General features: G+C 40.5%; 1 protein-coding gene across 1 annotated transcript in view; it reads left to right on the forward strand.

The window, feature by feature from the left end:
* The window catches only part of LOC102826175 (chromosome unknown open reading frame, human C12orf74), a 25825-nt gene extending 9573 nt beyond the window's left edge, over positions 1-16252 (forward strand). The window contains 1 exon segment of the mRNA XM_006870727.1: positions 16224-16252. Within this exon segment, the coding sequence (XP_006870789.1) occupies positions 16224-16252 (29 nt within the window).
* Positions 16253-17234: the final 982 nt, after the last annotated feature.

Genomic DNA, 17234 nt, shown 5'->3' on the forward strand with positions numbered 1-17234 from the left:
TGAATTCCATTTTTCCATGAAATTTTTGAAGTCCCCTCATATGTATAAGTAAGCATACATGTATAGGAGTTTCTGTAGGTAAATGTATATATATGTTGGTATATGTTCATATATAAAATAATTCACATAGGGGCACAGTTATGGATACTTCCTAGACATGACCAATACCTCATGGAATTGAGTTACTGGGTTTGAAGGTTTAGGACTGAAGTCTGAGGGATCAACTCAGTCAATTGGCAGAACATAGTTCATGAAGTTGATGTTTTACAACCTATATTAGTGAGTAGTTTCTGAGTCCCTTAAAGTGTTAAAAAGCAAACATGTTACTTTGAGGACTAAACTATATTTGACCTAAATTATGGCATTTATAATTGTTTCATATACATGTGAAAGCTGGACAATGAATAAAGAAGGCTGAAGATATGATGCCTTTAAATTATAGTATTAGCGAAGATTATTGAATATGCCAATTGGTATGGTGCTGCATGATAAGGATAGAGCTACTAACTGCAAGGTTGGTGGTTCGAACACACTAGTCACTCCTTGGAAACCCTATAGAGGGTAACTATGAGTTGGCACCGACTCAAGGGCATTTAACAACAACAGCAACAGAAAAATGAACAGTCTCAGAAGAAGTACAACCAGAATGCTTCTTAGAAGTGAGGATGGTGAGACTCAGTCTCACTTACTTTGGATCTGTTATCAGGAGAGAGCAGTCACTGGAGAAAGACACCAGGTCAGTGAAAATGAGGAAGCCCCTCCATGCTATGGACACACACAGTGACTTCAACTATCGACTCAAGCATGGTCGCAACGGTGAGAGTGGTGCAGACGTCTCAGCATTTGTTCTGTTGTACAGACAATCACCATGAGTCAGAACTTCCTTGGTGGCAACTAACAACAATAGAGCCACTGATCTCTACCATCTTCTGTCTTGTCTAGAACTTATCACTTGAATGTGCCTTGATTTCTGGGGAAATCTACAAATATTGTAGAACAATTTAGACTTCTGTTCAAAACAAACAGTATCTACAGGGACCAGGGGCTGCTTCTAGACAGTTACCAGCAGTTACTCTGGTGCTTTGAATGTGTGTTTGTGTTTTCAATAAGGATTACAGACTGAGCCCAAGGAGTCATAGCATGAGTGGATATTGTATTTCACATGCTGATGAGGCTCTAAAGAATTGCCTGTGTTCTGTGGTCAAAATGGTGTGACAGGGATAAGCCTTTGACTTATTCACTTCACATATATGAAGTAGTCCCACATTTTAGGCAGTATGCTGAGCTATGGGCAGTGAACTTGAGACTCCTCAAATTTTCCACCCTCGTAGCTGGATTCACCACAAGTGGAAATTTTTGTTAGAAATTTAAAATGGAAAATGTAATCAAATATGCAAAGGAAAGTTCTTCTGAGATTTTTAACGGAAAAATATTTCCCAGATTTGACCAGGAGAGCTATAGGTTAGCCATTGGAAGTACAGTCGTCATTTTCTTATTGATTGCAAACAAAAAAAAAGAAAGAAAGAAAGAAAGAAGTGCTTTGTTTTTGTTTTTTAAAGAATGTTACTGATTCTTAGTTTGTTTTTCTTGTGTAATTACTCCACATCTATAAGTAAGAATTCCAAGTTATACTATAATATTTCTTGCATAGAGAAAAACACTATGCTTTTTAGCAGAGAAGACCTGCCTTGTGTAGTCACATGATTGCTGGAAACCGGCCTGAGGAATCAGCCTGCCACAAAAGGCATGACCTTGTACCATCACACAGAGCTACAGCTTCTCAGGAGAAGCGCCTGGTAAATTTACCTGATAAACAACCACAGGGCAACATTCAAAGCAGAGGAAGGGACAAGGCCATGCACTACTTGTATCCAAACAATAAGAACTTCAATGAGATTTTTATCTATTGAAACACATAAATCACTATATGACATTGCAACCACCCATATTCTCCAGTATTTTTCATTATTTTCCCATAAAATTTGCACCTAGGAATTAAAGACAACAACTCTTGATTTAAGCCCACTAAACAGAAAGAGCACCATCTGTCAGTTGGTGGTGCTGTGATGGTGTGCATGTTGCTGTGAGGCTGTAAGCCATGCCACCAGTACTTTAAACACTAGCAGAGTCACGTGTCGTGGGCAGGTGTCAGTTGAGCTTCCACACTAAGACTGGGAAGAAGGAGAGGTGGACTACTTCTGAGTGTTTAGTCACTGGAAACCTTATGTATAGCAGTGAAACATTGTCAGATGTTGTTAGGTGCCATCGAGTTGGCACCGATTCATAGCAACCTTATACACAGCAGAGCAAAACAATATCCGATCCTGGCCAACCTCACTACTGTTGCCACACTTGAATCCATTGATGCTGCCACCTGGCCAATCCGTCTCATTGGGGGTCTTCCTCATTTTCTCTGACCCTCCACCACCAAACATTCTATCCTTCTCCAGCGACTATTCCTTTCTGACAATATGTCCAAAGTATGAGAGATGAAGTTTGGCCATCTTGGCCTCTAAGGAGCACTCTGGCTGCACTTCTTCCAAATCAGATTTATTGGTTCTTTTGGCAGCCCATGGCACTTTTAGTATTCTCCTCCAACACCATAACTCAAAGGCATCAATTCTTCTTGGTCTTCCTTATTCACTGTCCAGCTTTCGCATGCAGATAAGGTTATTGAAAATACCATGGCTTGGGTCAGGCATACCTTAGTCCTCAAGCTGACATCTTTGCTTTTCAACACTTTAAAAAGGTCTTGTGCAGCAGATTTGCCTAATACAATGTGTTGTCTGATCTCTTGATTGCTGCTCCCTTGAGTGTTGATAGTTGATCCAAGAAGATGTTTCTCTGGTATTCATAAGGTTTTCAGTGACTAAAGATTCGAAATAGTTCCTCACTTCTTCTTCCTAGTCTGTCTTCATCTGGAAGCTCATCTGAAATCTGTCCACCATGGGTGACCCTGCTGGTTATTTAAAATACTGGTGACATAGCTCTCAGAATCACAGCAACTCACAAGCCACCACTGTTTGACAGAGAGATGAGTAGTGGCCGTTTGGTTTTACGTCGAAACTGTCACTTTAAATTTCAAGGAGATCTGTACACATGTGTAGTAGAACCCTCCAGGGGTGGGGGTGGGGTATCCATTCACTCAGGTAGCCCCTCTAGTTACCAGAATGGAGGTGGGCAGTCAGTGAGAGACCAATGAACAATGGACAGATACCAAAAAATGAATGTCCACACCTGTATCTCCTTGATTTTGTCAGGTGTTCATGGCTGTTCTGATCCATCTCCCAATGTTCTCTCCCAAGATGGTGGCTCTGGGAATAGTTGAGCATCTTGAATTAGAAAGCAGTGGATTTCTTGATTCTCCTACAAATTCCCCTATCTATAAGCCTTCCCCAATCTAAATATTCCTTTATATGTGGTTCAGAGTTCTAGCACCATCCCCTGAGTCTGCTTGGCCCAGTATTCTGTGTTATTGGTGACGGAGCTCCTCACTGCACATCTACCTGATCTGCCATCTTGATAGCACCAGAATATTTAATATAGAAACATGGTGAATAGCACCAGATTGTTGTCAGATTTTGTGCTGGAAGATGAGCCCCTAAGGTTGGGAGGAACTCAAAATACAACTGGGCATGAGCTTCCGCTTCAAACTAGAGTTGACCTTGATAATGAGAATAGACTAAAGCTTTCAGGACCTTCATTTGCTGATGGGGCACAACTCAAAGTGAGGAGAAACAACTGTGAACATCCATTAATAATTGGAACCTGGAATGTAAGAAGTATGAACTTAGGGAAATTGGAAGTTGTCAAAAATGAAATGGAATACATAAAGATGCACATTCTAGGGGTGAGTGAGCTGAAATAGGGATTGGCCACTTTGAATCTGATAAGCATATGCTTTGCTCTACCTGGAAAACAAATCAAAGAGGAATGGTGTTGCATTCATCATGAAAAGGAACACTGCAAGATCTATCTTGAAATATAAAGCTGTCTGAGATAGGATAATACCCATATGCCTACAAACCAAACCAATTAATACCACTATGGTTCAAATTTACATATCAACCACTAAAGCCAGTGATGATGAAATCGAAAAATTCTACCAACTTCTTCAGTCTGAAATTGATCAAACATGAAATCAAGGTGCAATGATAATTACTGGCAATTGGAATGCAAAGATTGGAAACAAAGAAGGTTCCGTAGTTGAAAATATGGACTAGTGATGGAAACAATCGCATAATAGAATTTTGCAAGACCAACAACTTATTCATTGCAAATAGATTTTTAAAACAATATAAAGGAAATTATACACATGGATATCACCAGATGGCATACACAGAAATCAAATTGGTTTCACCTATGGGAAGAAATAAGGAGCTCTGGTAGTATAGTGGTTACGAGTCAGGCTACTAACCTCAAGGTCAGCAATTTGAAACTACCTGCTGTTCCACGGGAAAAATGAGGTTCTCTGGTCCTGTACAGATTTACATCCTCAGAAATCCTATACAGGGTCACTGTGAGTTGGAATTGACTCCACAGCACACCACCACCACCACCATGGGAAGAAATGGAAAAGTTCCATATCATCATCCCAAACAAGGCCAGTGGCAGACTGTGGAATAGAACATCAATTGTTCATATGCAAGTTCAGGCTGAAACTGAAGAAAATTAAAACAAGTACATGAGAGCAAATATTTGACATTGAAAATATCCCACCTGAATTTAGAGATCATCTCAAGAACAGGTTTGATGTATTAGAAACTCAGGTTCAAAGACCAGAAGAGTTGTGGGATGGCATCAAGACCATCATACAGGAAGAAAGAAAAAGATAATAAGACAAGAAAGAAGGAAAAGACTAAAATGGATGTCAGCAGAGACTCTGAAACTTGCTCACCGCTGTAGAAATGCTAAAGCAAATGGAAGAAATAAGGAAGTAAAAAAAGTTTACAAAAACATTTCACGGGGCAGTTCAAAAAACAAAGTCAAGTATCATAACGAAATGTCCAAAGACCTGGAATTAGAAAATGAAAAGAAAAGAACACAGTCAGCATTTCTCAAGCTGAAAGAATTGAAGAAAAAATTGTCACATTGAAGAATTATGTGGGGAAAATGCGTGATGCAAAAAGCATCAAAAGAAAATGAAAGGAATATACAGTCCCTGTACCAAAAAGAAATAGATGATGTTCAACCATTTCAAGAGAAAGCATATGATCAAGAGCCAATGATACTGAAGGAAAAAAATTCAAAGTGAACTGAAGGCACTGACAGAGAACAAGACTCTGGGAATTGATGGAATAGAAACTGAAACTTTTCAAGAAACTGATGTCCTGGAGGCACTCACTCATCTATGCCAAGAAATTTAGAAGAAAGTTACCTTGACAACTGATTGGAAGAAATTAATATTTTTGCCCATTCAAAAGAGAGCTGCCCCAACAAAATGTAGAAATCATCGTAAAATGTCATTAGTAATATCATTAGTATCACAAGCAAGTAAAATTTTGCTAAAGGTAATTCAAAAGCAGCTACAAGAGTACATTGACAGGGAACTGCCAGAGGTCCAAGCCGTATTAAGGTGAGGATGTGAAATGAGGGATATCATTGCTGATGCCACATGGATCCCAGCTGAAAGCAAAGAATGCCTGAAAGACATTTACCCATGTTTTATTGATGATGCAAAGGCTTTTCAACTGTAACAAGCTATAGACAACATTGCAGGGAAACAGTATTCTGGGACACTTAATTGTGCTCATAAGGAACTTGTACATTGACCAAGAGGCAGTCATTCAATCAAAACAGGGGGACACCGAAAAGTATAAAATCAGGTGTGTGCCAGGGTTGTATACTTTCACCACATTTCTTCAATCTGTATGCTAAGAATGTAATCTAAAGAGCTGGATTATATGAAGAAGAACAAGGAAACAGGATTGGAGGAAGACTCATTAACAATCTGTGATATGCAGATGATACAACCACTCTTGCTGAAAGCCAAGAAGACTTAAAATACTTACTGATGAAGATCAAAGACCACAGACTTCAGTATAAGTTACACCTGAATGTAAAAAAAAAATTCTCACCACTGGACCAATAAATAACATCATGATAAATGGAGAAGAGATTGAGTTTTTTTCCAAAGACTTAACTTTGCTTGAGTCCAATATCAAAACTCGTGGAAGCAGCAGCAAGTAATCAAACAATGTATTGTAATAAGCAAATCTGCTGCACGAGATCTCTTTACAGTGTTCAAGAGCAAAGATGTCAATTTCAGGACTGAGGTAATCCTGACCCAAATCATGGTATTTTGAATGCATATGAAAATTGGATAGTGAATAAAGAAGACTATAGAAGAATTAATCCATTTTAACTATGGTGTTGGAGAAGAATATTAAAAGTACCATGGACTGCTAGAAGAACAAACAAATCTGTGTTGGAAAAAGTACAGCCAGAATGCTCCTTAGAAGTCAGTATGGCGAGACTTCATCTCTTAAACTTTGGACATATTGTCAGGAGGGACCAGTCCCTGGAGAAGGCCATCATCCTAGAAAAAGTGGAGGGTCAGCAAACAAGAGGAAGACCCCCAACAAGATAGACTGGCACAGTGCCAGCAGCAATGGGCTCAGGCTTAGTAATAATTGTGAGCATGGTGCAGGACCCACCCAGCAGTGTCTTGTTGTGTACTGCATAAGTCGATACAGACTTGACCACACATAACAACAAGCAGAATTTTTTTTAAAGTAAATTGTGTATTAGTAATATTTCTAAAGGAATAAGCTTTGAATTCTTCCTCAAATATTTCTGCCAAGATAAAGGCTCCACCACTGGCCACTGAGAGGATAAACGAGAGCAATGCTCCCAAGTCTTCTCTCCATAGTTCATGAGACAGAAAGGGTTTCACTCACCACTCTTTAATTCTGCATAAGGAAACTGAGGCCACATGCCAAGATCAGATATAATACAGCCACTTTAGGAATCAAGTTCATAAGTCCAGTGCCCTGGCCCCTGAATCATATTCTTCCAAGTATTCATTTCAAATACAGCAAACTTGAAGACTTAAGACAACAGAAATTTATTCTCTCGCAGTTCAAGAAAACAGAACTCCAAAATCAAAGTGTCAGGACATCCCTGCTTCTTCTGAAAACTCTAAGGAGAAGAATTCCTTGTCTCTTCCAGCATTTGATGGCGCCAGGAGATTTCCAAATTCAACAGTTGCTCCTAGAAAGCACTAAACAACAACAAAAGGAGAACTTTGGCTTGTGGCTGCATCCCTCTAAACTTTGCCTCCATCTTCATATATCCTTTTCCTTTCCTCTCTCCATCTGGTGTCTCTTAAAAAAAAAAGACACTCACCATTTGATTTAAGGCCCAGCTTTATAACCCAGGATAGACTCAGCTTGAGATCCTTAATTGAATCACATTTACAAAGACTCTTGGTACAAATAAGTTCAAGTTCACAGATTCTGGAGGTTAGTACATAGACATAACTTCTTTGAGGGGCGGGAACATAATTCAACTTCCTACACCCTGTATTTTACCTGAAGTTACTAACCCACATTCTATCATTTACAAAATCACTCTGTGCTTTAAAATATTTTAGAACCTCATTTTCTCATTTTCCTATTTACAAGTCTTTTCCAGATCAGACCTGTATTTGAATTCTTTGTCCTTCACTAACAATGGGACCTTAGGGACTTCTTTATTCATCCCTCTAAGCCTTAGTTTCCTCAGTTTAAAATGAGGAGAGTAATTTCCACTTCATAGGGTGCTTGTGAAAATCAATATGATAATGCATTCAACCACTTTACAGAGGGTAGGTACTCAGTAAATGCCAACTGGTTTTAAATTAGAATAATACTCACCATCACCACCAACTGATTTTTTACAAAGTGTATATATTAGCAATCCTCGGGGAGACATTTCTGCCAGAAACTTCCCTGGCACCGATGTGCAAGAGCAGCCTCATTATTGAGTGCTGACACATGGGGGCAGGGACCTGCCCAGCTGTGGGGGGAGAATTCCCTGAATTCTCGGAATTGTTGCCATCTTTAGCCTACACCATGGACCTTCCGATCTTCAGCAGAGGACAGAAAAAAGGGACGTTCTGGTACCCAAATGGCCACAAGGAGATTATTCCAGCTACCATGGGACTAGTCCCTTCGGATCTGACCAGCCTGGGGCAACACAACTCAGGGTTAGTGCAAGTGTGGCTGTGTTTGAGATGTGAATGAGAGACGAGAAGTGGGGCGGGCAAGTCCAGAGAGGGCTGCACAACTGAGTCGGACATCTACTAACACAATCTCTATGGTGCCTGGATTCCGTCCTGAAGCAAACGAACAAACCAAAAATGCATTTCTCAAGAATATTTGGTTAGTTGTGTTTTTCCAAACAAAGACGTTATACTGTACTAACAGAGCAAGAATAGTTTGCCAACAATACTTTAAGCATTTTGCATTTATTAATGTTCATTTCCTAGCTCAGTCTCCTTATGAGGAACTTGGGTATCACCAAATCCTCTGTACTCTCCTCTTTATAGAGAATACCACCACTCCACACAGACACCATTGTTATTAGATGGTAGCAAGCATAGACTTCTTAGCTCATTACAATGATTGCCTCCCAGTGGATAAGCAATCCAGAACTGGATACAATGAATCTATATGCATGCCACTTTTTATAAGAAATATTCCTTTTATTTGTAACAGTAAAAATAAGATATCAATTTGGAACTACCAACACTCTTCCTCCAGTGTGTGCCCTGCCAGGAGACCTAAATGCAAAGTCATTCTGAGTTCATTGTAATTACTTGCATTCATATCATTAACCAAAGGACCTGAGCCACCCCAGCTGATAAAGACCAGGTTCCTTATTAGAGAGCTTGGAAATCCAGTCCACTGCCAGGCATGGGCAAAGAAGAGATGAATTTTCAGCACTAAATCATGTCTTTTAATAGTAGTGGGCATAGATATGCTTTTGTATTGCTTTTCGTGATCTCTATATGGGTTCAACTGTGGTTCTTGATGTTTTTATTAACCCACACCGTCTTCTGGTGGACATGAACATTTCATATCTGATATGCCTTTCTGGGGTATGTTCACCTTTCCAGGATGAGTACCACTGGGTTTTCAATTGTTTGTTGTTAAGTTCAGTTGGTTCCTGTTCATAGCAACCCTGCATAGAGTTTCCAAGGAGCAGCTGGTGAGTTTGAACTGCTGGACTTGTGGTTCAGAGTCCAGTGCTGACCTTACAGTGCCACACTAGTAGTCCAGGTTTTTAATACCAAGGCAATAAAGTCAAGGATATAGCTCATGCCCTGTGTAAGCAGTTGTCTCCCTTCTGCTCCATATGTGCAAATTAATCTCAAAACCTAGTCTACACCATGCCACATGGATGCCTCCTGACAGAGAGTACCCAGAACAGGGGAGAAATGCATATGAGTGATTTCATTCCTTTAACAGTGGGCCGGTGATTCCAATTGCATTTTGTGTTTGTGTTTGTATACAGTTATCCATGGAAGGAGGAATGTCAGAGAAAAAGAGGAAGACCCCAGTGAGATGGATTGGCAAAGTGGCAGCATCAATGCCCTCAAATGTGGCAACAATTGTGAGGTTGGCCCAGGACCGGGCACTGTTTCATTCTGTTGTGCATAGGGTGGCTATGAGTCAGTACCAACTTGATGGCACCTAACAACAACAACTGTGTATGATTCAGAATGGAAAAGCACATTCATTTGAGGCCTATCCATATATCATTCTGTAGGTCAACATGCCTATTTTTTCCAGCTAATTTGATCACATGTTCTGCATTACGTTCTATGCTCAGTGCCAAGATACTATGATATATGAGTATTTGTTGTTGATGTTGTTGTTAGGTGCCATCGAGTCAGTACTGACTCATAGTGTCCCTATGCACATCAGAACAAAACACTGCCCGGTCCTGGGCCAACCTCACAATTGTTGAGAACCTCACTTGAGCCCCCACTTTGCCAATCCATCTCTCTGGGGTCTTCCTCTTTTTCTCTGACTCTCATCTAACCAAACATGATATCCCTCTCCAGTGCTGGGTCCTTCCTGACAATGTGTCTGAAGTATGAGAGATCAAGTTTTGCCATCCTGGCCTCCAATGAGCACTCTGGCTGCACTTCTTCCAAGATGGATCTATGGGTTCTTTTGGCAGCCCATGGCACTTTCAATATTCTCCTCCAACATCATAACTCAAAGGCATCAATTATTCTATGGTCTTCCTTATTCACTGTCCAGCTTTTGCATGCATATGAGGTTATAGAAAATACCATGGCTTGGGTCAGGCGCACCTTAGTCCTCAAGCTGACATCTTTGCTCTTCAACACTTTAAAAAGGTCGTGTGCAGCAATATGTCGTTTGATCTCTTGACTGCTGTTCCCATGAGTGTTGATAGTTGATCCAAGAAGAATAAGCCCCAGTATAAGCCTTCAATGAAAGTATTATAAAGAGACAAGTTTGGGTAATGGAGGGAAGGAATGAGAGCTGGTTCTGTCTATCTAGATCAGAAAAGATTTTCAGAAGGAAGAATGCCTAAGCTAGAGTTGAAAATGAATGTGAATTTACCTAGTAGACAAAGTGGAGATAGGTTGTTGTTGTTGTTGTTAAGTGCCGTCGAGTCGGTTCCGAACCATAGCGAACCTGTACAGGGTTTCAGAGGGAATAAATCTTTACGGGAGCAGAAAGCCTCATCTTTCTCCCGCGGAGCGGCTGGTAGTTTCGAACCGCTGACCTTAAGGTTCGCAGCCCGATTCGTAACCACTACGCTACCAGAGATAGGTAAGCAGGTAGAAAATTCCTGTGCCAAGGCATGGAGTGCAGAGTACACTTAAAGAACAATAAAGACTCCTGGTGTGGCACTTTATAATAAGCACTGGATTGTGAAGCGCAAGGACAGTAGTTTAAAACCACCAGGTATTCCTTAGAAACCCTGTGGGGTCGCTGAGTTGGAATTAACTTGATAGAACTTAACAACAACAACAAGATACCCTAAGGAGCCCTGGTCATATAGTATATTATGAGCTGTGCTGCTAAGCACAAAGTCAGCAGTTCAAATCTACAAGTTGCTCAGTGATAGACAGATGAGGTTTTCTGTTCCTGCAAAGATTTACAGCCTCAAAAACCCTATATAGGGCCTCTAGGAATCGGAATCAACTCAATGGCACACCACCACCACTGCCACCATCAAAGCTCTCCCTGGAGCACACATTTCAAGGGAGTGCATGTCGGAGGATGGCAGTGATGATGGTGGACATGTGCAAACTTGGTTATTGTCTCATTTATTCAACAAAGGCTTTTTGAGCCCCACTAACAGCGTAGTAGTTATGAATTGGGCTGCGAACTGCAAGGTCAGCAGTTCGAAACTACCAGCTGTTCCGCGGGAGAGAAATGAGGCTTTCTGCTCCCGTAAAGATTTATGGCCTCGGTAACCCTGTACAGGGTAGCTATGAGTCGGAACCGACTCCACGGCACATAACAACAACAACCACGGGGATTTAGAACAGGAAGTCGGGAGCATAGGGAAGATAAGATATAAACCTGCAAACTTATTTTACAAAGTTAGATGCTTTCCATGAGATGGGATTATATCAGTCATTCATGTTTATCAGTAACAATGGACTGAGGACTAAGTTAGCTCCTACCAAGACATATGTCTTGAACTTATAGAACTATCAGTCTTGTAAAGAAGATAGAAACATACATAGAACATTATATTGTGATATATTCATCCATCAACATAATTGTTGTTAGGTGCCATTGAGTTGGTACCAACTCACAGCGACCCGATGCACAACAGAACAAACTACCGCCTGGTCCCACGCCAATCTCACAATCGTTACTAAGCCTGAGCCCATTGCTGCTGCCACTGTGCCAGTCCATCTCGTTGGGGGTCTTCCTCTTTTTCTCTGACCGTCCACCTTACCAAACATGATACCCTTCTCCAGTGACTGGTCCCTCCTGACAATATGTCCTAAGTATGATAGATGAAGACTGGCCATCCTGGCTTCCAAGGAGCACTCTGATTGTACTTCTTCCAACACAGATCTGTTGGTTCTTTTGTCAGCCCATGGTACTTTTAATATTCTTCTTCAACACCATAACTCAAATGCATCAATTCTTCTGTAGTCTTCCTTATTCATTGTCCAATTTTCGCATGCGTATGAGGTTGCTGAAAATACCATGGCTTGGGTCAGGCATACCTTAGTCCTCAAACTTACATCCTTGCTCTTCAACACTTTAAAGAGGTCTGGTGTAGCAGATTTGCACAGTATAATACTTTGTTTGATTTTCTGACTGCTACTTTTATGAGTATTGATGGTTGATCTAAGCAAAATGGAATCTTTGGCAACTTCCATCTTTTCTCCATTTATATGGATATTGTTTATTAGTCCAGTGATGAAGATTTTTGTTTTCTTTACATTATAGCATTTATTGAAGTCTTACTAAATTCCAGACATTGCTCTAAATGTGTTATATTATTTAATGTAGCTACTCTTTACAAAACAACTTATTGTAATAGGTGTTGTTTTTGGTAAGTGACAAGAGGCTTCTGACTCATAGCGACCCTATATAGGGTTTCCAAGAAGCAGTTGGTAGGTTTGAACTGCCAATCTTGAGGTTCAAGCCAACATTGCAGTCCATTATCCTTCAGGGCCATACCAGGAGTCCATTATAATATGTAAGTCTTACAAGTGACTACATAAGAGTCCGTGAAATTATTTAATGTGCCCAAAGTCACAGATTAAAATCCAGGCAATATGACTGCACATTGTAATCCACCATTCAGATCACTCCTGGTATGGTGCTGCAGGATAAGCACTGGATCTCAAGGTGGATTTGAACTGCAAGGTCAGCAGTTCAAACTCACCAGCCGCTCCTCGGAAACCCTATGTGGGGCCGCTATGAGTTGAACTGACTCAGCGGCACTTGATGATAATGCACAAGAGTGCTAGAGAAGCACAGAAGAGAAACCTAAGCCAGTCTAGGGGTGGCTGGCAAGATGAATCCTTCTCCCTCACCAATAGTTTTGCTTTTTCCTGAGTTGACAGCTTATGGAATCTTAGAAAATCACCAAAGTCATAGTACTTATCGGATAATGTAACGTCTAGAGCTCAACCTCGAAAGTGCACTTTTCTGCCATAATTCACTTCAGTTACAGTTCTCATTCAAATTATTTTAGTTTCCCAGTCTCCACCCAATTCCAACTCCATGATCACCAAATTTCATTAAACACTTCTAAAGTCTTTATAAGAAAAGTCCAAATACGATAGAGAAGCTTCTAATATTTCACTCCAGGGGTTTTCTTTCGGCCAGCTCTAATCACTTTATGTATACAACATCTTCCAAAGAGCATGGTAAAAACTCCTGATATTATGCTGTGTGTCCATCCAATGTCATACATCCATAATGATGACACGTGAGTTATGTTTCTCATTCTTACCACGCAAACTTCTCCATTCCCGTACCTAATTCAGCCACCATTTACTTCCATAGACATTGGGTTGGTAAATACTAAGGGGTTTCAAAGAGTTCATGGAAAAAGGAATTAAAAAATAATGGGGTTTTTCCATTAACATTTGGAACCCCCCCCCCCACACACACACACATAATAAATAGGAGAGGGATGTAAAAAGATGCAACTCTAAAGGTCTTATTATAAAACACAATCATAAAGTCAATGATCTTATTTCCCATACTTTAAAGGAACTCATGGGGGCATAGGTTATTACTAATTAGAAATTCCTAAACAACTCATTCTACTATTCATAAGTAAAATGATAGGAAAAACAAGTTTAGCTAGAAGGTAGAAATTTGAAATAACCCTTAAGAGGTAAGATAGGCCTATATGTGCTCCTAACAGGGAAATCAGTTGTTCTCCAACTCTAATGAGTATCTAGGGCATTTGGTAGAACTGCAGATGTAGAGTTCCACCCGTTTGTTGTTGTTGTTATTGTTGTTGTTGTTAGGTATTACTGAGTGAGTTCTGACTCACAGTGATCCTACGCACAACTGAACGAAACACTGCCCAGTCCTGTGCCATCTTCACAACAGTTGTTACACTTGAGCTCATCGCTGCTGCCACTGTATCATTCCATCTTTTTTACTGGGGGTCTTCCTCTTTTTTACTGACCTTCTGATTTACCAAACATAGTGTCCTTCTCCAGGGACTGGTCCCTCCTGACAACATGCCCAAAATACATACCAAATCAGAGTCGTCAATGGTGGGCCTGAGGCATGAGTATTTATACTAAATTCTGCTGGATATTCAAATGTGCACCAGCTTTGATCAGCAGCGTGATGGGCCTGACAGGGCATGATATTAGAACCAAGAAAGCACAGCTATGAGGTTAGAGATGAAAGTACAGGTAGAAAAGCCATCACTCATGTGGAAGATAAGAACAGGGCTTGACTACAAAGCACGGTAAGCCTTGAGTACGAGGTAGGTAGGAAAGAGCAGGGCATGGTCTGGGCAAGGTGATTAACAGGGTTCCAGGCATAGCTACTTTGTGGGGGACACGTGCCTGGTCAGTAGATTAAAACCACAGTATCCAAAGGGTTATGACAAAGCTATGCTTTCAGCATTTAAGCCAATTCCATAACTATGTTTTTGTTGGTAAATTGAGACACAATTCCTTTGTATATAAAGTAACCTATATGTTAAGCCACTCCATTGGTAACAAGACAATTTATAGATTGCATTGCTCAATAAATCCAAGAAATTACATTTCATATCTGTTATGAATTAAATTGTGTTCCCCCAAATATGGTTTGGAATCCTTATCCCTATATCTGTGGATGTCATCCTGTTTAGAAATAGGATTTTCTTCGTTATGCTGATGATAACATCTCAATATAGAATGTGTCATATACCTAATCACTTCTGAGTTATAAAAAAGAGTCGAGTAGACACACTGGAGAAAAGAGATGCCATGTAAGAATCACCAAAGAACTAAGGCACACTCGGAGATCCCTACAGCTGGCACAGCCAAGACTCTGATTTGGACTTTCAGTCTCCAGAACTGGGAGAAAATAAATTTTATTCTTTAAAGTCATCCACTGTGTTATTGCTGTAACAATAGCACTGGGGAACTAAGATCACATCCCTTAGAATAGACCAGAGGAATAGCTCAACAGCTCTGAAAAGGAAGTTAGGACAATTCCCATGAGTCACTGTTATTAGATAGTTTCAGGGATTGAGACTACTTGCTCCTTAACTGGAAAAAGTACAAAAGATGGTCCTTAGAAATCAGGGGGCAAATTCCCAGCATTATTAGAGGTGTTTACAATGCATCTGATAGGTCAACCTATTGAACATTCAACAGTAGGAAGTTTCATGAAATGGGATAGAAGAAAGGAACAGACAAGCAGATCTTGGGTTAGCTTTTTAGGGTTAATCTACAAATTGAGTAACCTGAAATTAAGAACAGAAATTTACTGTCACCAAGTTCTGGAAGCCAGAAGCCCAAAATCAAGGTGTTAGAAAGACCATGTTCTCTCAGAAGACTCTACAGGAAGATCCTCCCTTGCTTCTTCCTAGCTATTGGAGGTTGTTGGCAATCCTTGGTGTTCTTGGTTTGTAGATGCTTCAATCTCTGCCTCTGAGTGTCAGTGCCCATTTCTCGTCTTTTATGATATGGGTCAGATTGAATTAGGGCCCACCATCTTCCTGTACAAACTCATGTTAACTCACAACATTTCCAAACAAGCTCATATTCATAAGTACTAGAGCTTAAGATGTAAACATATGTTTTTGGTGAGCACAATTCTATTCATAATAATTTGAGCTTTCCTGATAGTTCTTACTTTCTCTGAGAAAAATAAAAGGGCTGATTTCAAGCAACCAGGTTTGGAACTCTAGGGGTGCTGGTGGCCATACATTCTGCTCGTGTCTTATAAATTGTAGTGTGCATGATTTGCAAAGACTTTTGTGTCTAAGATCTTCCGTCTAGTATCCTTTTGAATTAGAACAAGGAAGGTATGTTTGTGTTGATGTTTCTAAGTGAGCGCTTCTACTTTGGATTGGTCAAAATCATAAATGATCAACAAAGCTCAAAGAGAGGGAGGTAGGTGTCATCACGGACCCTACAGCCCTTCATATGTCAGCAGACATCAGGTAGTTAGCAGCCTCTGCCGAAGGACCAGCGTGGTATGAGCGATGAATCTGCCTGGAACCCAGCTTTACACTCTCTTTTTATCTCCTGAACACAGGTTATACGAGCACAGGCGGAGCTCTGTAGTGTTGAACCTACCTGGATTGGAGGTGTTCCCTGGAGACCTTCTGGTGTCAGATGGGGTTGCTGATTACCTATACCACCCACTGCTGCTGCTGAATTCAGGTTCTGTTCATTCAGCAGCCTTTCATTCTATGTCTTCTGTAAGGCAGATACTGTAATGAATGGAACGATCTTCACAGTACTTAATAACAGGTAGAACAGGAGCACCAGTCACCAGCCAACAATTACTGGGTTCTCCAGAGAAATGGAATCAATAGAACAGAGAATCATTTGAGAGAATTGGCTCTTGCATTTGTAGAGACTGGCTAGTCCAAAATCTATAGGGTGGGCTGGACAGTCCTGCAGGATTTCTATGTTACAGTCTTGAGTAGCACCTGGGAAGTCTTAGTTTTTGCTCTTAAGGTTTTTAACTGATTGAATGAGGATCACCTACCTGATTGAGGGTATTCTCCTGCACATAAATTCAACTGTCAACTGACTGTAAATGTTAATAACATCAACAAAAGTCTTTTACAATAACAACTAGTGTTTGACTAAGCTGGCCATTATAACCTAGCCAAGCTGACACAAAATTAACCATCACAACAGCTGAATACCTGCCTATTTACAAATGTGGCCTTTTTTCAAATCTTTCCCCCAAATAATTTATCAAATAATTTTCCTTAGCTCCAGCTTGGTGCAGTGATACTAGTTTGCTGATCTTCTCAGAGAGAATGTTCTCTCAGACTTGTGGGTAGTTTCTCTAAAATCCCTGTAACTTACTTCCCTCTGCCTCTACTCTTGGTCTTCAACCTCAGGACTGTGACTCGTGTAGGCAGAGCTGCGGGTGACAGATTAGTGTCCAGCAGAATGAGGCAGCATGAGGGATGAACTTTTAGCATCTTCATCTCGGCTTGAAAGAAAAGAAAGATTGTGGTGCTTAAGATCCACTCCTCATGTTTCTCATGATGGTAGACAAATCAAAGCCTTTGAGAGCTGAACGGAC

This window comes from Chrysochloris asiatica, unplaced genomic scaffold, assembly GCF_000296735.1.
Source record: "Chrysochloris asiatica unplaced genomic scaffold, ChrAsi1.0 scaffold00149, whole genome shotgun sequence".
In the NCBI taxonomy this organism is placed as follows: Eukaryota; Metazoa; Chordata; class Mammalia; order Afrosoricida; family Chrysochloridae; genus Chrysochloris; species Chrysochloris asiatica.